At 43.3% G+C, this 26,145-nt stretch overlaps 3 protein-coding genes across 6 annotated transcripts in view; all 3 read right to left on the bottom strand.

The window, feature by feature from the left end:
• Window positions 1-906: 906 nt before the first annotated feature.
• On the bottom strand, window positions 907-7,147 carry LOC117733666 (alpha-1,3-mannosyl-glycoprotein 4-beta-N-acetylglucosaminyltransferase C-like). Of its 2 annotated transcripts, XM_034537463.1 has the most exons (4): window positions 7,064-7,147; window positions 6,023-6,173; window positions 3,129-3,383; window positions 907-2,390 (listed from the first exon to the last, which is right to left on the bottom strand). In XM_034537463.1, the coding sequence occupies exons 1-4, from the start codon at window positions 7,145-7,147 to the stop codon at window positions 1,483-1,485; spliced, it is 1,398 nt and encodes a 465-aa protein (XP_034393354.1). In that variant the 3' UTR covers window positions 907-1,482. The 2 variants fall into 2 exon arrangements, with proteins under 2 accessions (XP_034393354.1, XP_034393353.1); XM_034537462.1 differs by lacking the exon at window positions 3,129-3,383.
• Window positions 7,148-8,084: 937 nt separating this feature from the next.
• ap4b1 (adaptor related protein complex 4 subunit beta 1) lies at window positions 8,085-24,055 on the bottom strand. 2 transcript variants are annotated; one of them, XM_034537289.1, is made up of 13 exons: window positions 23,786-24,055; window positions 23,289-23,513; window positions 23,083-23,213; window positions 21,492-21,639; window positions 19,125-19,410; window positions 17,808-17,906; window positions 17,222-17,333; window positions 14,775-14,858; window positions 14,560-14,663; window positions 12,840-13,047; window positions 11,823-12,137; window positions 9,378-9,509; window positions 8,085-9,167 (listed from the first exon to the last, which is right to left on the bottom strand). In XM_034537289.1, exons 1-13 carry the CDS (start codon window positions 23,896-23,898, stop codon window positions 8,701-8,703), a joined length of 2,424 nt encoding a protein of 807 aa, XP_034393180.1. In that variant the 5' UTR covers window positions 23,899-24,055; the 3' UTR covers window positions 8,085-8,700. The 2 variants fall into 2 exon arrangements, with proteins under 2 accessions (XP_034393180.1, XP_034393181.1); XM_034537290.1 differs by having other exon boundaries at window positions 9,378-9,506.
• A 1,894-nt stretch (window positions 24,056-25,949) lies between these two features.
• The window catches only part of sephs3 (selenophosphate synthetase 3), a 5,683-nt gene continuing 5,487 nt past the window's right edge, over window positions 25,950-26,145 (bottom strand). For both annotated transcript variants that reach the window (XM_034536177.1, XM_034536178.1), the window contains exon 8: window positions 25,950-26,145. This exon is cut by the window's right edge and continues 703 nt beyond it. The gene's annotated coding sequence lies outside the window, so the exon portion shown is untranslated.

The raw sequence follows: 26,145 nt of genomic DNA, 5'->3' as shown, positions 1-26,145 counted from the left end.
GTCAGTTATCTGTCCTGTTGTGTTAACCGCGGAATGTGCGTCCATGAACTTTTTAGATTCACCAGATGCATGCAAACTCCCAGAAAACGACAGTATAACCAAGACACGTCTGTCAACAACTCTCTTCGTTGTGAGATAGATTTATATACTCATGACTCTGTCTGTCTTAAAATAAATGTAATCTCTCACCGCGTGTTTTTCCGCTGTTTTTCCAACTGGATTGGATCGGCAGTCCGGTCTCCGCTGAACGGCGTCTCACCCTTGGGGGAGGAATCACCTATCTATGGCGCCTTCCGCCGTTCGCTGGAGTCCAGACATGCGCGTCCATCCGATCCTCATCACCAATTTGTGGTGGAAATTAATGTTCCGTTTGTTAGAGTTTAGAGCATGTGTTTTCAATTTGCATTAAAGAATGTACGCCCTATGAATGTAATTACTGTAGCTAACAGAAGAAGAGTAATACGTTGTTGTTTTACTTATTCTATACCGTTCACCCTGAGGACAAGAGGTCAACAGGTTTAATGTGCAGGCACAAAACTAGGTTTGTTTTGTGTTTCCCCACATACCTCACACACCCGCGCTCCACACATGGCTCAGGGTCATCTCAGACTGATAAGGGACTAGACTGTTTCCTCATTCTGTGTGGGATAACCACTTGCTTCAATAAAAAGGACTGTCTGGAGAATGGCGAGCCAGAGTGTTTTGCAGACGTGCAGAGGCACAGCTCAACATTCTCCTTGCAGCAAGTAAAACCAAGAGCTCGAGTCTGTCATCTGTGGTCATTGGAGTGTGGGTCTGTTAATTGAACTAGCGGGGCTTTATCTTTATGGTAAAAACCCCACACCGTTACCTTGTGAAAATCAAAAGTACTTTAAGCATGGTTGTCTTATAACACTTTATTACCAGAACAAGTTTACAAGGAATCAACCATGAGCCCTAGTACAGACAAGTCTTGAAACATTCAGCTGAATGGAACAGGAATCTCTGAGCCTTCTCGTAAGGTTGTCAGAAATTACTGCTAACGTTTCAGACCAAGATCTCCGTCCTTTGACGTTTACGAAAGCTTAGTAGACAAATAACTGTGTTTGATCTACTCAACAACACAACGATGACGATACAGTTTCTCTATCTCAACTGCCCTGACCCTCTATGATCCATATGTTTGGCTTGTCCACTAAGATGAACCCAGGACATGTCGGTCATCATTGATGTCCCGAAGTTACATATGTTACTGTCAGAAGGACAAGTTAGGATTTTTCCCCGACAACATGTAGTGTTAAAGAGCTTTGAGAGGTTGAAGACTTTGAAAAGATCTGTACAAGAACAGTCCATTTACCAAAGAGCAATCAAACGTTTTCTTATTAACAGTAGTTTCACACAGTTTCATGTTTAACAAGGCATAAAAGTCACATGTTCAACTTGCATACAAGATCCAACAGGTCAAATAATAAAAAACGTTTATCTGTCCGGAAGACAAAAACTTCACTCCTTGCTTTGGTGTGGAATTGTACTCAACTTTGTTGAGATCCTGATTTTCTTGATGATCACCCAATCCTTCTGCCCAGCTGTGACTTTTATCCTTAGACAAGAAGAGGTAGAGATATACTTTTTGTCCATCTCTCGCTTCTCAAACCTCCCATTCTCTAACGTCCCTACTGACTGAAACTCTTTACAACTCTTCTCCCCTTTCTCTGTGGTAATCACGTCACGGCCTATCTCCACTTTAGCTGACTTAAGGAGGTCTTTGCCCTCTGATCCCGTTTCTACAAATATCCCCGTCACTACTGCAGGGTCCGTGAACACTGCAGTCAGATAAGTTCCATTTTCTGGGGAGCGTCCCCAGAAAAATCCCTCACGATCCCAGGCCAGTTTGGGGTATTGCTTCTTGTAGGTGGACATATCAGAATAAACCTCAGCTGAAGGATTGGTGTAGAACACCTCATCAAAGTCCTTGTCCTTTAGCCTGTTGTATGTCCCTTGGAACGAGGAGAAAGTACCCATATGTTGGAACAGTGAGGGTTTGAATATGATTGGTTCCTTTTGTGTCAGCAACTCTCGGAAGCGAGCCATTAACCAGTCGCAAGGCATTTCCTGGTAGAAGAGGAAGAGAAACCGGGCCAGGAGAGGAAGATGTGCAGATTTGTAGAGTTTGCCAATGTAGCCGAGGACTGAGAATTCCAGCATTGCCCAGGTGGTCTTCTTCGCTTCTTGCTCCGCAACGCGCCTCCTGATGGTGGAGAGGAAATTTTTTGCGGCGGAGACGTCATCCTCTAGCTGGAGGTAGTATCTGCCTAGACTGGCACTGTAGTGGATCAGGAAGGAGTAATCCAGGTTCTGCTTGGAGCGGAACGATACCCTTTCTGGAGCGTCGTTGAAGTTCCTCTTTAGACCTGCAGGAGAACCAAAGAGACATGTATCAGTATCCAGGCTGCAACCTCCAGTTCTGAAAAAGCCTAAAAGCTGCATTCTCTCTCCTGTCCAAGAGGGGCGTTTCGATCCCCGGCTCCACTAGCCCATGTGTCCTCAGGCAAGACACTTAACACAGTGGAACCTTAGCCCCTCCCATCAGTGTATGAACAGGTGTGAATGGGTGAATGATGTCATGATAGTGTTAAAGCACTATACAAGTACAGGTCCATATACCATTCCTCTAATTGTATAGAAGTCTATGCTCATGTGTTGAAGCTGCATTCTCTCTACTGACCACCGCGTTGTATAGAAGTCTATAGAAAATTACTACTTCTCTCTCTTGATTTATTCTTTCAGTAAACATTGTAAACATGAGTTTATGGTCTCAATCTCTAGTTTCAAGTCTTCTTAAATACAGCATGACGTTAATTTAGTAAATTATGGTCCATTTAGACTCTGTGAGTTGACTGTGTTAAATATGTCTCTTTCAGAGTTTGGTTGTACTTTACTGGTGTCACTTCTGGTTCCAAAAAAACAAGATGGCCACGGCCTCAATGCTAAATTCATGGCTTCAAAACAGCAGTCGCAAATCACTGTGACTACGTCTACTTCTTATATTCAGTCAGTATCACACGTCAAGCAAATACTGACATAGATCTGAATCAATGTGTACACAAGTTGGATCACATGTGCTCATACTTGTGTGCACAGTACTACACCTGTAACAGAAGGGTACTGGTCCTGAGAAACATGGAGGACCACCAGCTGGCCCTGTTCTAGCTCCAAAGCAAATAGAGTTTTGATCTCCCTCGCTGTGGTCACTCTCCAGCTGACATCAAAATCTGCCAGCAACACTACCACCACCATGGAAGAGCGCTCTTCAGGAGATGACTGGAAGAAGAGGGACTCCAAGGTGGGGATTAGGTAGCTGCCCTTCTTCCTCATCACTGATGATAATCCAATGGATAAATACCCTGAAACACGTCCGGACAGAAAAGTGCAGGGTTTTTTAATATAATTCAACCACATTAATCTGTTGAGTGAGCATTCCAGTGGAAGCCCGGTACTAATGGTTAATCATGTTTTGATCCATCACTCTGCAGTGGGTCTTCAGGCCATCATAAATATCTCTTTTCTCTAACCCTTACAGGTTGCAGCTGAGAAGAATAAGGGTGTTATTGACAATATTGTCATACACGCCCTAATAATACATCTCAGCAACACATTATATTAATGGAATACAAACATGTAATTATGTAATCTAATAGTGCTTATAGTTAGGGCTGAATCAGGTTTGCCCTGGTCCAGCCCCTAGATATGCTGCTATAGGCTTATAGGCTCTGCTGGGGAACGTTTTAGGATACACTGTGCACCTACAGTATTTCTTCTCTCTCTCCTTATGGATGAATTTACATCTCTCCATTGCACCTTACTAACTCTGCTTCCTACCCGGGTCTTTGTGAATTCACGTCTCATAGGGTCCATCGGACCTGGCTGTGTCTGATGCCTCCTGCCTGGTGAGCCGGCCTCCTGCCTTGGCCCTGCTGCTGCGCCCCGCCCCCCCTTCTCTCTACCTCCTTCTGTTTTCATGGATTGTGGAGGTTGTTGAGTTGTAGTGGATTTTATATATAATTATATATATATAGTTTATGTTTTAAATTAATACATAAAGAAAGTTATGATAATTAATTTGAGATATTATGAGGACTATTCTGGAGGAACGTATTATAAAACATAAGAGAAGATCACTGTTTTATTATTCTGTTTGTTGATGACAAATGTAATGATTAACTGTATGATGCATTAGAATGAATGATGTTGTATAGACAATAGTTAAAGTGGATGCCGATTGAAACCTGAGATGTTGCTTTTATTCTGAAGGCAGGATAATAGGTTTTATTCTGACGGGGAACTTCCGGTCCCTGACCGGATATGTGCGATTTGTCCACGCCACCTTATTAATTAGATTAGCAAACAGAACGGCGGCATTCTTTAAACTAGCCAATACAACTAACCCTTAGGTGTGAATTCATTTGCATGACTATACTAATAGCCAAGCATTTGTTCTGGGGAGATGGTTCTACTGGATTGGAGGTCTCGAGACAGCCCCGGGCTGGCGCTCTTTGAGAGCAGCAGTCCGTCTGTGGAGAGTTCCTCCTTTCTGGCCCCACGGCCGTGAACGCTATATGAATATTATCTTTGCCATTAAATATTGTTAAACTTTAATTCATTGAATCCTGAATTTCCTGCGGCCACGGGCCCGAGTTCTGAACATAGCTTACAAGGTCCATTCATACATTGTCATATTCATGTAATGCGTTTATGTAATGCTGTTCATTCTGTACACATGACATCTATTGCATCTGTTCATCCGGGGAGAGGGATCCTCCTCTCTTGCTCTCCTGAAGGTTTCTTCCCTTTTTTCCCCGTGAAAGGTTATTTTTGGGGAGTTTTTCCTGATCCGATTAGAGGTCCTGGGACAGGGATGTCGTATGTGTAAAGATTGTAAAGCCCTCTGAGGGAAACTTGTAATTTGTGATATTGGGCTATACAAAATAAACTGAATTGAATTAATTAGAGTCAGATCTACTTGTGTCATCGATGAAGCAGTGATATTATAAATCTAAGAATTTACACTCTCACCAGCTGTCTTTCCTACATTTGTCAGTTTAAACTGTGTTACTTTCAGCCTGAATTATGTGTTCAACGTCTTCATATTTATATTTATAATACTATATTTTTCATTTGTAAAATATGCAGATTTAGATGTTTGTGACGCGCTGACAACGAGATTGAGAAACCCGTCCGTCCGCATTCCTGCTAATGTAGTTCCGCTAGTACCCCCCCTCTACTTGCACCTCAATACAGTCCTCAAAAGCAGCTAACACAAATATTCTTCCTTGAGTTGTCCTTTCTGTCAATAACATGATGAGCTAACACCTCCAGCCAACCACATGCTACGGTCTATGATTGACATCTCAAACCCTAAATTATGGCGGCGCCCAACCAGATCAATAAAAGCAGCCGTTTTGTTAAATTTTATGTTTTAACATTCTGAACATGAATATAGCCGCAGACAACTATTTTCTATGTGACGATTTAGTGGAGTCCACTTGAGCAGAGAATTAATCTCTCTCTCTTCATGTGTTGTAATCCGAGTTTCTCCTGCCTTTGTTGACAAAGCTGGGCCGGCTGCGCATGCTTTTGGTGAACAGTGAACAATGATTACATACATTAAGTGTGTGCACGCAGTTTGGTAAGCTTGTCAAGCTGTGAAGGGCATTTACCACCAAAGATGGCAAATGCAACCTAAACAAATTGACTTTCCAGATCCTTGTGCTATTAATGAGTGGGTAAAATACATAATATTCAATGGTAAAAACAAAAATACACGTAATATAATGGTAAATATTAAAATGCTAAAATGCATATTGACATGGTGTTTTGAATTTAATAACAATAAATGCAAATGGTAAAGGAGGTTAGCGTGAGTCTGTAACAGCTTGCATTTTATTTTCAGCTCGTACAATGTTCTTGGACATCACTTTTGCATAAAGTGAACGACCATCACATCAATTCATCTTGCACCAAAACAACAAAGTGTGTAACTCACTCTGTTGAGTAGATGGTGCTCCAGCAAGCACGCGATAGGACACATTGAGAGGCAGGTAACCTCCCTGCTCCACCCACGACTCCTTACTAACCAACCTCTCTGCTTGGAAAGTTAACTCATTTGGAATCGGATGTGAAATGATCCAGCCCTGCTAAACAAAGACATGCATGGATTGATTAGAACTACTGTTGTGACACTGTAACCCATTGATATGAAGCATGAAACAAAGTTAGGCATGCATCGATCTGGCTTGTCCAGCCTCGATAAGGTTCGGGTACGGGCCGATACAGAGTACTGATCCACCGGCGTTTCATTAATAAGCTGTATGCCTCACTGGTGTGGATGAGACTGGGATCTTTCTTTTACATGTACGGCAAAATCAGCCATGATTTAAAAAGAGCTTTCCTAATTTTGGATATCAAATGTATTAATTTATTAATAAATCATACACCAGCAAGTAAAAAATAAAAAATATTCTAAATTAACAGGAATTACAATTCATGTGTAAACCTTTTTAATGCAAATCAGCCCACACTTAAACAGGAATTATTGTCACAGTAAATAATCCTGTAGCTGTATAGATCGAAGCGCTTTCACAGTACATCATTCACCCATTCATACACTGATGGGAGGGGCTAAGGTTCCACCTGTCCATCAGGACTAACTAGCATTCACACACCATAGAACAGCTACAGGAGGAACTTGGGGTTAAGTGTCTTGCTCAAGAACACATCGACATGGGCTAGCGGAGCCGGGGATGGAAACGCCGACCCTGCTCAGCACTGAGCCACAGTGAGTAAAGGAATCCTATATTTTATGAACATATAATTGAAGTGAATAGACCTACAAGTTTGTTTGAATTGGAAGCATACTTTGTTTGCGGGTAAGCAGTGGAAACAGGAGTGCTGCAACTAATGGTAATGAAATGTGAGCAATGCTGTCCATCCTGTGTGTGTGTGTGTGTATGGATGTGGGCGTGGGTGTGGGTGTGTGTGTGTGTGTGTGTATGGATGTGCGTGGGTGTGTGTGTGGGGTACTCACTGCAAATAGTAGGAAGTTAAGAAAGTACATTACTCCAATGAGAAACACCACTGCCAAAACATTCTTCTTTGAATGGCGTCCCATTTTCCTGACACAGACACGTTAAATGTAAAGCAACGTCAGTCTCGACTTAAACACAGCTCTCCACATGTTGTCAAACGCAATGTAACTAGAAAGGTGCTCTCAGTAGAGTGCAGACCTGCTGCACTTTGTGACTGAATTACCGCGTGGAGGGGGCGTGGCCACACATGACTGACAGGACAGGTGCGCGTGTGTGTTTGAGCAATACGTTGTAACGTCGCCTGAAAAAAAGCGTGGCGACTCACTGGAGCCCGTTCTACATTACCGGAGCGCACACACGTTAGAACCCGATGTCGTTAATATTCATTAAAGAGAACACATTATTCAGCATATATTAAGTAGGAATACTTTATGTTCACTTTATATGTAACCTCCCGAGCCCACTGCCCTCCGGACGGGCCGCCGTCCCTCCACTGACTCCACCATGTTACCGACACACGGAAAAGGGAAAATAGTTTAAAAACTACTGCGGATGTACACAAAGCACGGACAATACATACAATAATACATCAATAACATTGAAAAGACACGCTAATGCGGTGCCTGGGTATATGGAGGCTGCTCTGAGAAGGGCACGTTGCTGTGAAAGTACGAACCTAACTTCGGTCCACTCACCTCCAGCAGCCCTCAGTCGGCGGGCACGCGCTCCCCATAGACGGAGAAGGGACGGACACTAGGACTCGCGCGCTCATACAACCACAGAGTAGGAAACCAGAGGCACTGCATCCAGGTGGTTTCCTTCCCCTGCTTCTCCCACGGCAGTGCGCGCGGAGGGTGTGGAACAAACCAACAGGTGGCCGGAGAATCATCTAATCCAGGTGTGTCGTCACAGTTGACCCGTAACCGTCTTCGTGAATATGAATATGTACAACCCACAGGTTACTCATTGGCCTCTCACAACAGACATAATGACTTATTCAAAACAGAAAAAAACACAATGCAGGAGGAATCCAAGTGTTTTATTATTTGAAGTGGACCTTTACCTTTGGCCCGCTCTTATAATGAGAGCCCACTCAAAGGTCAGTGAGATGTGATCTAGATTTAAGGGTGGGTCTAGACATCTGGGAGCCTCTGACAATAGCTCACTGTGTACACACATTAAAACAAAGCCAGAATAACTGGACCCCTGTAGCTCGGCATCCTGTGACTGAGGAAGGTGGTTCCTTCCATCAGGGCATAGGAACAGGATTAGCTCTGTCCTTAAGAGGAAACAACAGCACTGAGCATTGAATAGTGTGCAGTGATACAACACACACATAACCTCATCTATTTATTATGACTGTGAAAAAGAGTTAAGCCTAAAGTTGATTCACTAAATGTGGTATCGTTAAATCACATCAGACACCTGTGAAGACTCCACTCTCACTTCAATTATTTCAGCTAATACAACTTAAGATGTACAAAGGGAAAATGGTTTTACCAATCATACTTCTGTCTGTGGTTTCCTGAAATCCCATTTGAGCCTTGCAATGTTTGTTTAGAGTCATGGTTATGAGTTTGGTCAGCGAGGGTTTCTCTGGAAGTACAATGTGTTTGTATGTGTGCGTCGTGCATATTTAACTGCTCTCTGAGGACAGTGTGTGCAGAACGGTGGTGAGGATGGAGAGGAAGCCCTTCAGAGCGTTGTCATCTCTTGGTTGCTGTTTGAGAGTTACTTCTACTTCCTCCTCTCTGCCATCTTTTCTCACCAACGCTCTCCCGCTTAGCCCAGCTTCCTGTTCTCCTTCCACCACATCCCCATCCTCCATGCCTTTCTTTACTGCTGCTACCCTCCGACTTGCCTCTCCAATGTACAGAAGCTCGCCGATTACGAGTGTGCTGCCATAGTGTGCGTGGTGGGTGTGTGTGTACAGGTAGACCCTCCAGGGAAGTGTGTGCGGTGGCGTGAAGGCCAGTGTCTGGATGTTGACCAGCTGCATGGCAGCCTGAAGGCTTTGTGGGGAGCAGGGAGGTATGGCGGGGAATTGGATGCGTTCTTCCAAGCACACATAATCCTCCTCCTCCTCTTCCAGCTTCTCAGCACCTAGCCGCAACAAAACAAGTCAAAGAAACTGATGTCAAGCAGACCAACTGAAGTAGAAGTATTACGTGGACAGTGAACAGTACTTGAGTAACTTTACTTGGATACATTCCCAACTGGAGATTTCACACTGGTTTTAAAAGCATGCCTGTTTGCGCCTGTCCCAGGAACAGGAAGCTTTTGGCATGAAAGGACCTCCTCTCATTTAATCACCTTGCTCAGCATGTCGCTGCATCCACAGATGCTCAAACTCCTCTGGGCTGAGAGCAGGGGAGAGGGACAAGCTGAGGGGGGCCAGCACCTTAGCAGAGGAGCAGGTAAACCCACTGGCACCGTCTGAGCCTGCTGAAGACATGGGAGGACACAAAGAAAGAATAATGATGCAGCAACCGGGAGCTGAATTGTGGACAGAGTGCCAGAGGAAGAGATGTGTGATTAAAAATGGCACTGAATTCCCAGAAAGTAATGTACCAACTTGATCCTTGAGGACCCATTTAAAGTAGCGTGTGATCTTCTCTGCAGTAGCACAGCAGCTTCAGAAAGTATTCACTTTACTTGCACACAAGTGTTATAATTTAGTTTTACACATTTTAACACATAAGCACATACAAACAAGACATAATCTACCGATAGGGCATAGAAGAATCTAAAAAGATCAAATAAACAAAAGCCAAACCATTACATGTACAGTGCATCCGGAAAGTATTCACAGCGCTTCACTTTTTCCACATTTTGTTATGTTACAGCCTCATTCCAAAATGGATTAAATTCATTATTTTCCTCAACATTCTACACACAACAACCCATAACGACACATTTTTGCTTATCTATTAAAAATAAAGAACGAAAACATAACATGTACATAAGTATTCACAGCCTTTGCCATGACACTCAACATTTAGCTCAGGTGCATCCTGTTTCTACTACTTGATTGGAGTCCACTTGTGCTAAATTCAGTTGATTGGACATGATTTAGAAAGGCACACAGCTGTCTATATAAGGTACCACAGTTGACAGTGCATATCAGAGCATAAACCAAGCCATGAAGTCCAAGGAATTATCTGTAGACCTCCGAGACAGAATTGTATCGAGGCACAGATCTGGCGAAGGGTACAGAAAAATGTCTGCAGCATTGAAAGTCCCAATGAGCACAGTGGCCTCCATCATCTGGAAATGGAAGTCCACCAGGACTCTTCCTAGAGTTGGCTGCCCAGCCAGACTGAGCGATCGGGGGAGAAGGGCTTTAGTCAGGGAGGTGACCAGGAACCCGATGGTCACTCTGACAGAGCTCCAGTGTTGTTCTATGAAGAGAGGAGAACCTTCCAGAAGGACAACCATCTCTGCAGCACTCCACAAATCAGGCCTGTTTGGTAGAGTGGCCAGACGGAAGCCACTCCTCAGTAAAAAGCACATGACAGCTCGCCTGGAGTTTGCAAGAAGGCACCTGAAGGACTCAGACCATGACAAACAAAAGTCTTTGGTCTGATGAAACAAAGATTGAACTCTTTGGCCTGTTATGTCTGAAGTAAACCAGGCACTGCTCATCACCTGGCCAATACCATCCCTACAGTGAAGCATGGTGGTGGCAGCATCATGCCGTGGGGATGTTTTTCAGCAGGAGGAACTGGGAGACTAGTCAGGATTGAGGGAAAGATGAATGCAGCAATGTACAGAGACATCCTGGATGAAAACATGCTCCAGAGCGCTCTGGACCTCAGACTGGGGCGACGGTTCATCTTCCAACAGGACAACGAACCGAAGCACACAGCCAAGATAACAAAGGAGTGGCTTCGGGACAACTCTGTGAATGTCCTTGAGTGGCCCAGCCAGAGCCCTGACTTGAACCCGATTGAACATCTCTGGAGAGATCTGAAAATGGCTGTGCACCGAGGCTCCCCATCCAACCTGATGGAACTTGAGAGGTTCTGCAAAGAAGAATGGGAGAAGCTGCCCAGAAATAGGTGTGCCGAGCTTGTGGAATCATACCCAAGAAGACTTGAGGCTGTAATTGCTGCCAAAGGTGCTTCAACAAAGTATTGAGCAAAGGCTGTGAATACTTATGTACATGTTATGTTTTCGTTCTTTATTTTTAATAGATTTGCAAAAAACAGTTTTCACTTTGTCATTATGGTTTGTTGTGTGTAGAATGTTGAGGAAAATAATGAATTTGATCCATTTTGGAATAAGGCTGTAACATAACAATGTGGAATGTGTGAATACTTTCCGGCTGCACTGTATATGCATATATTTAGAAATCTGCTAATATAATTCAAGGAGAGAGGCTTTTTGTTGCCCCCTAAAAAATGTCAACATCTTCTCAGAGGAGTGCTTTGCCTTAAGTTTTTAGAGCAAGTGGCGTTGGCCAATAACTGATTAATGAGGCTGCAGTATGTTTTGCTTGTTAAAAATAAATATAATTTTCTTATCTGAGAAGATGTGAAAATAAACTGCTGGCTTGAATATGTACATGCATGGCATTACATATTCTGTAAGTGCACTTTGCAGTACATGTTTGCACATACACTGTATATTCAATAGAACTTGAGCTTTCCATCAGCTCGGAGCAACAGCTGATTGAACTTTTCCTCACACTCGGTTATCGATACAAAGATAACCGATATAAGATACTCGACAGAAAGATTTAATGTCTTCACTCACCCAAATTAACTTTCTCAATTTGGCTGCAGTTCAGAGTGTCCGAGAGGTCCGTGTTTGGCTTGGGGTCAAAGGTCACATGTTCAGGGCTTCCTCTGCTGGCTGGCTCTGTCTCTACGCCGGCCTGCCTCAGCGGCTCTAGAGTGTTAAAGCTGTATGCCCACTGGTTGATGGGCTCCGCGGGGCGGCCAATCAGAACGCCCAGAGAAGGGTCTGACCTTTGACCATGGAGGACCTTATGAGTCTCTTCTATCCCACAATGCAACAGGCGGTAGTAGAGAAGTGCCTGGTCACGCACGCACATGTCCATCTCCTCCTCTGGAAACAACAAAGTGAGACAATGTCATCTCTTTTTTACACCACACACGCACACAAAACACACACTAAACCCTGTACTTCTATACTTGTGAGGACACTCATTGACATCAGCCATTCCCTAGCCTAGCCAATGCCCTAATCTTAACCATCACAACTAAATGCCACACCACAACCCTTACCCCAACCTAAACCTATAAAAGTCTAAACACTCAAACACACCTTTGAAGGTCTGTCTGAAGGTGAAGGACTGAAAGATGGACGCCCATGGGTTTCTGAAGAACCGTTGTAAAGCTCAAAGTAGGTATCTCCGGCCAATTCTTGGCTAATCCAAAAATGAGCAACAAGGTGGATTGTTGGTGGAGCTGAGGCAGCCCAGGTGACGCAGCAGAGTGAATAGCTATGGCACCTGTCACTCACAGCAGCCATGCCCTATCCATAACTGTGAGCATAATAAAATTTGAACAGGTGAGTTAAATAAAAATTACCCCGTACAGTTGTCATTAATGAGGATATTAGCTATAGAGACCTGTTTCAAGTGGCCATTTGAGGAACTGCCATTTTGTAACTTTCATGTTGGCTTAATCTTTCAGTGCTGGAGGTTTCCACTTGGTGAGGACATGCCCAAATGTCCTCACTTTCAAAAAATTACCTCCCCATCAGGTTCTAAAACTCAAATTGGATTCTGTACAAGTACACACACACCTATGCAGTAGTGCAGCAGTCTTCCGAGCATGTCTTGTGTCTCAGAAGGCCGGCACAAAAACAGCCTCATGGTGGTCGTCAGCAGCTCCATCTTGACTCCCAAAGAGGCCTCGCTCCTCACTCTGTCGATAAAACCCTCCAACGTGTACGGGGCGCTGGACACTCGCTCCCCGTACGCAGCCAGCAACCACAGCAACGCTTGCCTGCCCTAAACAAGGATGAAGAGAATGAACAGAGAATTTAGACTAAGTATGAAATGCCCTTCACACCCACTGATATGTGTTGTGTTACTGTGGGTGATCAGATATCTGCTCACATGTGCATGTACCCTGTGGAGTTCTTGAACACTATTGAGTGTGATGACGTGATACACAGTCATAAGGGGTGGATATCATTTAAAAATCTGTAGGCTTCTAGAATAAATGAGTAAAGGCTGGTGTTTTCATATTGAGGTATTGCCACTTTTACTTAAGTAGAAGATCTGGATGCTTCTTCCACCACTGCAGGCCGAGGCAGACAACAAGTTTGACTTCACAAGTTGATAATTACGTTCTCAACTCATTCACATAGGAAGGAACATGTCTCTGGTTTCAACCATCGGCAACTTTTACAACTTTTAGGACCCAATGATTTAAAAAGGGCAAATCAAGTGTTCGCACTGGGAAGTTGAGGCACCTTCTTTCCAATGTAAGTCTTTGGGGTAAAGCCTTATGGTCCTATGGCATCACCTGACAGACCCAGAAGATTGAATTTGTCTATTATGTAAAGTCTGCTTCAAAGCCTCTCCCATTCGCCACAGAGTCATCTGAGTACTTCTTCCACTACTGTTGTTGTCACTGGCTTACTTGTTTTCCTTTTCTTTTTACATAGTACCCAAAAGTATTTTGTAAAGAATTTGCAGGGACAGGAGTGAGAGAGCCTCTCTTCCCCTCAAACTTATAAAAATGCAGTTCAGGTTTTAACTATATAGCAATGTTGTAGGATTAACCTGCATAAGATGACAGCAAGTGACACAGGGCTTTAATGTGGTGGTGCAGAGGAATGAATAAATACTTATTGTGTACTTTATATTATAGCATTAAAGTAAAACCCAATCTAACAGGTATCTGCTCCAGGAGCTGGCAGCCATTCAGAATATTTCTCAGTGACGTTTCAGCTGATGCCTGGAGGCGTTTTAAACTCGTGGTGGATGGTTCTCAGTTCATTTACCCAAGTGCTCTTACTAACAGCAAGTACAATGTTGATTTATGGGTTGCACTAAATAAACCTGCAGCGTTGTCGTTTATCACTAAAAACTGAATATTAGAAACAAACTTGAATAATAATAATAATAATGCATTCTATTTGTAAGGCACTCTTCAAACTCCTTCACATTTGTTTAACTATCTCTAACCACTGACCCAGACCACATCTGTCACACATGTTCTTAGCAGCTCACTATTTGTTATGTCCTTCTCAACTGACAAAAAAGCTTTGATCAAAGTTAATGTAATAAAATGTGTTTGATCTTAATGTGGGTTACATATATTTTTACCTTTTATATAAATGCATGTACAATATTTTCACACTCAAATAAACAATAATCAAATGCGAAGGGCTACACATATATCTATGTGTATATATATATATATATATATATATATATATATATATATATATATATATATATACACATACATACATACATACATACACACACATATAGCAGCTCTGGTCTGACCTGGCTATCCTGCAGCATTTCCTCGCAGCCCTCTAGAGCCGAACACACAGTGTCGCTGCACTGAGGACAAACCCAGACCAGGTCACACATCGTCTGCACCACCGCTGAGGAGAGTAGTGGGGGAGAGAGAGAGAGACAATGTGGAAATGTTTAAAATTCAACTGCTTATTCTCAACAGTATGTATGCCTTGTGTATGTGTGGGAGTGAGTTCTACCAGAAGTGATGTGCTCCTGTTTGAGCCCAAGCAGCCCAGTAAGGATCTCCAGGCATCTGTCACTGTAGCTCCGTCCAATACGACCTGCAACCAATCCAAACAGGAGACTTTAGAAAGTCTATCGCCACCCCCACCACTGGATGATGAGATTTTTTTAATTAAATAATAATAATAATAATAATAATAATAATAATAATAATAAACAAATATTCATATCCTGCCCTTTAAATCAATATGTTTTTAACATCCTAAAATAAATAGACCCGACTATGAATTTAATGTTCTAACTGGAGCCACAAACCACCAGGGAACAAGGTTACAATCACTTGTGCTGTTTATTTAGCCAGGAGCAGTTTACAACAGGGGGTCTAATTAGCGCTAACATTCTTTTATTTCCACCTGCAGAGAGGAAATCCTGAGACCCCCGAACCTGACGTTCTCCACACCCCGGCTGCACCTAGATATCCTGTCCATGGAAGTCACCAAAAGGACCGATGATAAAGGGCAGCCCTGGCGGAGGCCAACACCCACAGGGAACGTGTCTGACTTAATGCCGAGAATATGAACACAGCTCCTACTGCAGGCACAAAGAGACCTGAGATCAATTTGTATTTGTAAACGATGAAGCCTCGATGACCACCAAGGTTAATCACGGAGTTCCACAAGGTTCTGTGCTTGGACCAATTATGTTTACCTTATATATGCTTCCTTTGGGCAACATTATCAGGAAACACTCCGTAAACGTTCATTGTTATGCAAATGATACTCAATTATATCTATCGATCAAACCAGAGGAGACCAACCAGTTCGCTAAACTTCAAGCATGTCTTAAAGACATAAAAACATGGATGACCTGCAACTTCCTGATGTTAAACTCAAACAAAACTGAAGTTATTTTACTGGGCCCTGAACACCTCAGAGATCAATTATCTGGTGATGTGGTTTCTGTAGATGGCATTGCCTTGGCATCCAACACCACTGTAAAGAATCTCGTTGTTATCGGGACTTGTCCTTTAACTCCCACATGAAGCAAAGGACTGCATTTTTTCATCTACGTAACATTTAAAAAAATCAGGCACATCTTGTCTCAAAAAGATGCAGAAAAACTGGTTGACACATTTGTTACTTCCAGACTAGATTACTGCAACTCCTTATTATCAGGCTGCTCTAAGTCTCTTAAGTCCCTCCAGTTGATCCAGAATGCTGCAGCTCCTGTACTCACAAAAACTAAGAAAAGAGATCACATTACTCCCGTATTAGCTGCTCTGAACTGGCTCCCTGTAAAATCAAGAATCACATTTAAAATTCTTCTCCTCACCTACAACGCCTTGATTGGTGATGCACCATCATATCTTAAGGAGCTTGTAGTACCATATTGCCCCACTAGAGAGCTGCGCTCACTAAATGCGGGGCTACTCCTGGTTCCTAGAGTCCTAAAAAGTAGGATGGGAGCCAGAGCCTTCAGTTATCAAGCTCCTCTTTTATGGAACCAGCTTCCACTTTCAGTCCGGGAGGCAGACACAGTCACCTCATTTAAGAGTAGACTTAAGACTTTCCTCTTTGATAGTGCTTATAGTTAGGGCTGAATCAGGTTTGCCCTGGTTCAGCCCCTAGATATGCTGCTATAGGATTATAGACTGCTGGGGAATCTTTTAGCATACACTGAGCACCCATCTCCTCTTCTCTCTCTCCTTTACATCTCGTCATTGCACATTACTAACTCTACTTCTTCCCCGGAGTCTTTGTGCCTTCTCGCCTCATAGGGTCCTTTGGCTGTGTCTGAAGCTGGTCCTGGCCCCTTGCCCCTGCTTCCTGCTTCCTGCTTCCTGCATCCTGCATCCTGCCCTGGCCTCTCTGCCTCCTCCTTTGTGCCTCCTGCCTCAAAAGGACCAACCTCATTGGTCTGGCCTCTTTCTGATGCCCCTCCTCTCTTCTTCCTTCTGTTTACATGGATTGTGGAGGTCTGGATCATGGTCCATGCCGACTAATTATTCATAATTTCTGTCATATTCATTGAATGTGTTGTAACTCTGTAACACTGTTCATCTGTACACATGACATCTATTGCTTCTGTCCATCCGGGGAGAGGGATCCTCCTCTGTTGCTCTCCTAAGGGTTTCTTCCCTTTTTTCCCAGTGATTTTCTATTTCAGTTATTCCTGATCCGATGTGAGGTCAAAGGTCAGGGATGTCTTATCTGTACAGATTGTAAAGCCCTCTGAGGGGAGTTTGTAATTTGTGATTTTGGGCTATACAGATTAAACTGAATTGTATTAAATTGAACCGGATGGCCCGTTGCAACGAGTCCAGCACCCCATGATAATACAGTAGATCTTTTGTGTGTATAAGGGTTTGTTCCTGTGAGCGAGAAAAAAAGAGGGAGTGAAAAACTATCTTGTAATAAAGACATGGTTAAGAAGACACATAATAGTATGACTGTGTGTTTACCTATAGCTGAGATTGCAGCCTGGGCAGTTTCCGGGTTGACATCAGTGCAGTATCCCTTCAACTCATCCAGTAACATTGCTACATTTTCATCATTAACCAGCTCAACCAGTACCTGAAACACAACTGGGTTAGCTTTACTATTACAGCTCGTTCTGCATTGCTACTGGCAACATAGGGTAGTAACTGTGCATATCCTTGAAGGGGGAACTTCTCTACCCGTCTCTCTGTGAGTGTGGTTTCTCAGCTCTGGTTACGCTGAAGACTAAACACAGGGATAGACTGGACACTGAGCATGACCTCACTACTACACCACTATGACCTTACTACTACACTACTATGACCTCACTCCTACACTACTACTATGGTATTAGTCGAGTCATCTGTAAGGTACATTCTTTCTGCCAAAATTAATCTAGCTTCCCTCTTTCAAAGTTGCTTTTGTTTCATTTTAAATGGGTGTGAGGGGTTTTAACTCTAGTTTCAGTTGGACAATATAGCTTTATTCACAACACAGTGAATAGCAGCATAGCTGTGGGAAGAGTAGAAAATATATATACAAAGGGGACAAAAAATAACATTGAATCACCTGCATCTTCCTTTGCTTGATGTAGGCTGGCTCAGCGTAGCCGCAGAAGAAACGCTTGTAGTGTGCCCCCATCAGGCCAGGGAGGGAACGCAGCAGCAGCTGAAGAAAGAAACAGGCACAATTACATTCCTCAACATGTGTCCACACATCCATCGGACAAGAGATCTCCACTGACAAAAACACACGCAAACGATGATTCTTACTAATGGTAAGTATTGAGAACAATGCTATTTGTTCTGTTCTTCTGTTCCATTTGAAAAGGGCTTGAAAAAGAATGCTTGCATGCTATGTTTTTGTTGCTCTAATCTAGAATTGCATACAGTTTGCATCTGGCCATGGAGTATTTTGCCAAAAGGCTACTGACGCACCATGGGTTTGTGGTTTACGCAGGCAATGTCCATACAGGATTCCATTTTCCTCATAATGGATTTAACTAAACAAAACAAGCAAACAAACAAAGGAACAAAGCAACTCCAAATGCTGCCTCTCCTGATCTGGTAAAAAAAAACATAGGCCTACCCAGGTGCATGCTGGTCCTGTACCTGCCTACTCCTACATATATAACCTCAAGTGCCCACAGTGTTACCAAACGAACAAACCAAAAGCTAATTATACCTAGACAACAAATAATTAAACTAAACTAAGAACTACAAAAAAAAAGCTATTCTAATATATATGTCAGCTGGGATAGGCTCCAGCGCCCCCGCGACCCTAATGAGGATAAGCGGTATTGAAAATGGATGGATGGATGGATAACAATCTAACCTCAATAAGCAAACATCTAGAATAATTAAACAATACTATTTGTGACTAAAATAAGTAAATACAATATAGTTGGGGTCGGCTCATGGGGGAGAGTGGTCGTCCCGTAACCTCAAGTAGCCGGTTCGATCCCCACTCTCCCCATAGTTCATGTTGAAGTGTCCTTGAGCAAGAGACTGAACCCCCAGTTGGTCAGAGAAGAATTTACCCACTGTGGGCTCAATAAAGGATACATTATCATTATTATTACTAACATCCAATAAATAGCTCCTACGAGCGCTATAGTCTCATGCATAAACGTTACGATGTTCTTTATGCATCCTCATACACTATAATCCACTCAGCCTGGCCCACACACACATCACTGATGTAACCGATTGGCCACATCTCATTGATTTATTTTGTTGAATCAATAGATTGTTTCATTTTTTTTACCTCTAGCTTTTTGTGTGCCATATGATGACACAGTGGAAGTCTACAGTATCAAATTCTGCATGAACGCCAAGAGCACATAATACTTTCACACCCTAAACATAACTTGGGTTTACCGCTGACCTGGATGTGGCAGAGTGCAGTGAACCTCGTCTCTCTGGATGTGCTCCCGCAGGCGGCGAGCAGGGGTCCACGTACTCGCTCCAGGGCCGCCAGGCTGACAGCGGGCAGGCCAGAGCAGAGGCCGAGGAAGAGGCCGAGGGTAGCCGCCATGACAGGGGGGTGGGGGCTGACCAGAGAGGCGTCCAGCAGGGATAGGATGTCAAACAGCTCGTCCTCTGACTGGGGATGGTAACGCTGGAGGATCCTCAGCACCTCACACTGACCCCAAACATCAGACTCCTTCAACCTTGGAGGACAGAGCGATGTAGACATGGTGGGAAGCCGTGGATGATGGTGACCACCAGTACCTGCTCACTCTGTCAGTGGGAACATGAGCTAAAACAAACTGTTTGGATGGCCGGATGTATATGTATATATATACACATATACATATATGTATATGTATATGTATATATATATATATATATATATATATATATATATATATATATATATATATATATATATATACATACACACACATACATATATATATATATTATACATGTTCCTTCGACCTCATGATTCTCATTTGCTCCGACATGCACTGTGAGCTGTAAGGTCTTATATAGACAAATGTGTGCCTTTCCTAATCAAGTCCAATCAGTTTAATTAAAACACAGCTGGACTCCAATGAAGGAGTAGAACCATCTCAAGGAGGATCAGAAGAAATGGACAGCATGTGAGTTAAATATGAGTGTCACAGCAAAGGGTCTGAATAATTATGACCATGTGATATTTCAGCTTTTCTTTTTTTTTTTAATTTGCAAAAGTCTACATTTCTGTTTTTTTTTTGTATATATATATATATATATATATATATATATATATATATATATATACACATATATACGTGGGCTGTATATATTACAACCATAATCATCACCACACACTGAGTTTCCTCCCTTGAGATGCTTTGAATGCCTTTACTGCAGCCTCCTTCATGTGCTGCTCGTTTGTGGGTCTTTCTGCCTTCACTTGTATCTGAAGTAAATGAAAAGCTCATTGGGTTGAGATCAGGTGACTGACTGGGCCATTGAAGAACATTCAATGTATTTGCCTTGGGAAGCTCTTTGGCTGTTTTCACAGTACGTTTTGGGTCCTTATGCATCTGTACTGAGGAGCGCCCTTTGGCTGAATGAGAGTATAGTAAAGCCTCACCCTTCTACTTCTACCAGCTGTGACATCATCAATGAACACCAGTTCCAGTTGCATTGACAGCCATACAGCCCGTACCATAGCAGCACCTCCACCATGTTAACCAGATGATGTGGTTTGCTTCAGATCAGGGGCCGTACCTTTCCTTCTCTTCACTTTTCTCTTCCCATCATTCTGGTACAAGTTCGTCTTGGTTTCATCTTTCAAAGAACCTTCATCTAAAACTGATCAGGCTCATTCAGGTGTTTCCTGGAAAAATCTGGCCTTCCTGTTCTTCAGTGGTCCCGGTGGTTTGCACCTTGTTGTAAACATCTGTATTTAGATTCATGAAGGCAGCTCTTGATTGTAGACACGCCTTCCTCCTCCAGAGTATTCTGGACCTCAGGATTCATGTTATGAAGGGTTTTTATTCACCATGGAAATAATTCAGCTACTTTACATGTATTCTGTGGTCTTCTGGGTCTTCTGCTGATAGGTCTGTATAGCTTATCAGCCTTTTAATGGCCTCCTTCACTTGCAATTGACACCTCTTTGGTCCTCATGCTGAGAGTTCTCTGGACCAGCTCCCAAATGCAGATTCAACATGTTGAATCATCTCCAGATTTATCTGCTTAATTTTCCATCAAACCATTGGTAAGACAATTGTCCAATTACCTCTGAACATGTGTGTACAAATGGTTGTAATTCCTAAACGGTTTTGTTCTCTCCATTAAAATGAAGCTGGAAGTCTAAACTTCAACCACATATCGACTGCGTCATTTCAAACCCATTGCAGTCGTTTCAATAGGCAACATTTGAAAAAATGTGTCACCGTCCCAATACTTATGGACCTGACTGTATCTGTATGGTAAAACGTTATACCACCATATTTGCAGAGAGCATAACTGTCACATATCTACTCCTCCTCAGATTAGTCCGGGAAATAAAAGATACCAAGCAAAATAATTTAGAAGCTACAAGATTGTTACTGCTGAAGTTTGGCTGAAGTTTGGGTTTGTGCTCAAATGAAAAAGAACAATAAAGGGGCATCAGCTGCCTCTATCCATGTAGAATAGCATTGTTACCAAGAACTCAATGCTGTCCAGACGTATCGCTCATACGTGTACCTGATAAAAAGACTAACCTGTTTCAACACTGTTCATTTAGGGCGTGGTTCTCTATCATTCTAACCTGTTGAGGAGGTGATGGGTGATCGGCTTATTAATAGCCACTCCTCCCTCCTTCTTCAGGATCTCCTCCAGAGCTCGGAGGCAGTTCACCATCACCACCGGGTCTGGGTCCCTCAACAAGCCATACAGCTCGTTCACCACTGCAGCATCTGGAAGAATCGTGAGGATGCATATACAAAGGCCATGACAAAATATTCAGGCATTGACACTGCAACAATAACTGTTTGTAGAGGTGCGGTTAAAATAATACTCATACAGTCCACCGATATATTTATCAATGCACTCTGATGACATTATTGGACTACCGAGGGACAGTGAACCAAAATCGATGAAATAAAACCAGAGATAGAATTTTTGGTTGTATAGAAGTATATGCTTCATGTGTTAAAGCTGCATTCTCTCTACAGACCACCAGGGGGCGAATCCTCTGGTTGTATAGAAGTATATGCTTCATGTGTTAAAGCTGCATTCTCTCTACTGACCACCAGGGGGCGACTCCTCTGGTTGTATAGAAGTCTATATAAATGACTACTTCTGTTGATGTATTCCCTCAGTAAACATTGTAAACAGGAGTTTATGGTCTCAATCTCGAATTTCAAGTCTTCTTCAATACAGCATGATGTTCATTTAATAAATGGTGGTCATTTAGAGTCAAACAGACCATAAAGCAGGGTATGCCTTAGAGCGGGGCTACAAGGTGATTGACAAGTCGTTACCATGGCGTTGTCCGTTTTGGGAATTGTCTGCGTTTTAGTTTTAGAACTTTAAGCCTTTCACAGTGTTTTCACTAAATGAAAGTTAATTTGAATATTTTGGTTGTACTAAGCTCTACCCTCTCGTTGCAAAAATCAAGATGGTGATGGCCAAGAGGTCAAACTCAAGGCTTTAAAACGACACTCCACAAACCAATGTGTGACGTCAGGGTGACTACGTCCACGGCCCCGATGCCTCAAGTGACATCATCACTTGAGGCAGCACATCAGGCTTCTATAATTAGTTCAGAGTAAGTTAGTACATGATAACATTTGTCACGTCTGCTGGCACATAAATTAATTCTGCTTAACTGTAATGAGGCAACGGTTGCTGACATAGTGATCGCTGCTTTGGTTTATTCCTGGACTTCGCTCTGGTCTTCTCTTTGACGGATTGTTTGCCGGCCATTCTCACAGACTTCCTGTGTACCTTTCCTGATCTTGATTCTGTCTCAGTGTGCTGCAATTCCTGCGAGTCCTTTTGCCCGTTATTTCTAAAGATGCACCGATACCGATGTTAGCTCTCAGCCCTATACTGACTCAAAAGGCTGAATGGGGCATCAGTGACAGGGGGCCGAGTAGATACCATTATTTGATAAATAACAATACAGTACATTTAAAGCTATGTATTTATGTTATATTTTGTTTTACTATGTGTCTTTGGGCAAAACACTTAACCCACATTGTCCCCCCGCCGGCAATTTGTATGTATGGGTATGAATGAATAGATCATTCTGATGTGCAGGTGGCACCTTGCATGGTAGCCCGTTAGTGTATGAATGGGTGAATGATGACAATGGGAACAACAGATAGAAACAGTACAGCCATCCATCCCCCTACCTATCTCAGCGTCGGGTTGGAGATTATGGAGTTTGGCCCAGCCGAGAACCGCCACCCGTCGTACACAAGCAGCTCTGTCCCTCAGTCCTGCTGCCAGAGGCTGCTCCACGTACTCCACCAGACTGGGTAACCTGGAACCACGCACACACAGTCAAAGACCAAAAGCTTCCAGCTGTCACAGGCCGACGGGATGGCTTGTGCATCACCTGAGGTTGGTCATGTTCCTCAGGGCCAGGCTGCGCACCATGGGGTTCGGGTCCTGGCAGTCTTTCCTCAGTGTGTTGATGACCAGCAGAGACAGCTCTGGGTTCAAAGTGGCATAGGAACACAGAAAGACATAGACCAGCTTCTTCTGGACTATGTCCACTGTGGCACAGGCTTTCACCATCTCACTGAACAGGTCTGATACATCCACCCCCTGTGACATGGCCCTGTGAAACAGAGGGGGGGGGGGGGGGGGGGGGGGGGCGGCAGGGAACCAGACTCTGTAAACCCACCTCTCTTTGGATACTTGAATTCAAGGGACTATTTTATGACAGATGAGAGGACTGCCCTTCACAAAGGTATGAAAGGGCCACCTGAAGGTAGACCCCACGTTGTTAAGCTGCAGGTGGACAGCTAAAGCATCCCGAAGTAACACTGAACTAAAAGTATTGAGAATGTTACACGCGAGCAGGAAGTCGGGGGGGTGTCTGTCACGTACCTGATGGCTTTGAGGACGGTGTTCCGGTAGCGCAGCTGGTCGGACTGGACGTTGGGGTTGGACAGCGCTCTCCTCAGCTCCCTCACCGCGTCCTCGCTGCCCAGGTAAGGCATGGCGGCCACGCGCAGTAAAGTATCACCGTTCTTCACGCGCACTTTAAACACCTGACGGTTTCACACTTCAAGCGGAACGGTTTCTTCTTGTTAAAGCTCGATGACTCGTTGTTTACACACTGCACACTTCCGCTTTTCTTCTTCTACATGTAGTTTCAGTGTTTCATAGTATGCTGCTCTCTGCAGGCTGGAGTAGGAATTGCACTCTACCATTTAACATCCATGACAGCAGACCCAGCAGGCTGACGGACCCAGGCTTCCCTTAGTCCACTTAACATCATAACAGGCAATTCCTTTAAACTGCTTTTTACAGCTGTTTTGGAGAATCTTTTCCACTCTCACATTACACAGAATTACCATATGAGCAGATGCCTAAATGAATGTAACCTCAGAGTTCTGTACTATTGCCATTATTTCGTAAAGTAGATTAGTACAGCTTTGTTCAACCCATTCTAAAGCCATAACATGGCTTACAGGTCAACAGTAAACACACAAAGGCAATTTGAAGTTTCAGTTTCTCTGACTGATCTCACCTCTATGAATATAATAGGAACTTCAGGTAGTCTTTGTTTCCTGTTATTGGATCCCTCAATCCATCTGTAAAAACCTGCACACACTTTTATTTCTTAATTTGAAGTGATTTGAAGTGATTTCTAATCCACGACCAGAGTTCACAGAAGGTACTAGAGGACACTCAATTCAATTCAGTTTATTTTGTATAGCCCAATATCACAAATTACAAATTTGCCTCAGAGGGTTTTACAATCTGTACACATACGACATCCCTGTCCCAGGACCTCACATCGGATCAGGAAAAACTCCCCAAAAATAACCTTTCACAGGGAAAAATGGGAAGAAACCTTCAAGAGAGCAACAGAGGAGGATCCCTCTCCCAGATGGACAGATCATCAGCAGGGCCAACGCGGGAGGCCGGCTCTCCAGGCATCAGACACCTCCAGGTCCAATGTACCCTATAAGACGTGAAGTCACAACGACTCCGGGGAGGAAGCAGAGTTAATAAGGTGCAATGGAGAGATGTAACTTCATCCATAAGTAGAGAGAGAAGAGGAGATATGTGCTCAGTGTATCCTAAAACATCCCCCAGCAGCCTATAAGCCTATAGCAGCATATCTAGGAGCTCGACCAGGGCAAACCTGATTCAGCACTAACTATAAGCACTATTAAAGAGGAAAGTCTTAAGTCTACTCTTAAATGTGGTGACTGTGTCTGCCTCCCGGACTGAAAGTGGAAGCTGGTTCCATAAAAGAGGAGCTTGATAACTGAAGGCTCTTGCTCCCATCCTACTTTTTAGGACTCTAGGAACCACAAGTAGCCCCGCATTTAGTGAGCGCAGCTCTCTAGTGGGGCAATATGGTACTACAAGCTCCTTAAGATATGATGGTGCATCACCAATCAAGGCTTTGTAGGTGAGAAGGATTTTAAATGTGATTCTTGATTTTACAGGAAGCCAGTGCAGAGCAGCTAATACGGGAGTAATGTGATCTCTTTTCTTAGTTTTTATTCTTATCAGTTGCATTTCTATTAGTATTGCCGATACCATTATTGCTTTTATTTTTATTAATATTCTACTATATCCACTGCTGCTGTTATTGTCAATTCTTCTTGAAATAAATATATTATATTCTATTTCTTCCCCATCCAGTTAGTCTGGGCAGCTCTCAAGCTTTATTTAAACTTGTAGGAACAACATGTAGGAAGAAGTTTGTACTGTCCATGGCAAACACAAATGTAACCAATAACATGAATGGTGGCACCATCCAACAGCTGTGTTCCGCTCCTGATATCTTACGGCGCATGCTTCGTCTTACTGAGACTCTCTAAAGAAGCTCTAAGGGGAGAGCATGTGAAAGATGAGTTTCCCCACTGGGGATTAATAAAGTTTTCTAATCTCTACGTAACAGGAGGCTCTTCCTGCTGCAAGACACTTTTGCCTGGGTCTTGATGGAAGTGGTCAATGTATTATTTTATCAAATCTTTAGCTATAAAAGTCTGTATTTGTCCACACGTACTTACATAACACACAAACAGTATTTTAGTGTGAGTCGATGACTGTTTTATTGATTGTGAAAAGCAGGAAGCTTTAGACCTCCAGCAGCCTGAGCCCGACCCCAATCCAAAGGCAAACATCCACTCCACCGGCCCCCGTTGGCCGGGGTTTAAAGGCAGAGCTTCATAAAAAGGAAGGGTGGGAGGGACTTGGTGCTGGACAGCCAATCAGCTGACAGA

Source organism: Cyclopterus lumpus, chromosome 7, assembly GCF_009769545.1.
Source record: "Cyclopterus lumpus isolate fCycLum1 chromosome 7, fCycLum1.pri, whole genome shotgun sequence".
NCBI lineage: Eukaryota > Metazoa > Chordata > Actinopteri > Perciformes > Cyclopteridae > Cyclopterus > Cyclopterus lumpus.
The sequence above is the reverse complement of the archived record's forward strand: the minus strand, read 5'-3'. Positions and strand labels throughout refer to the sequence as shown.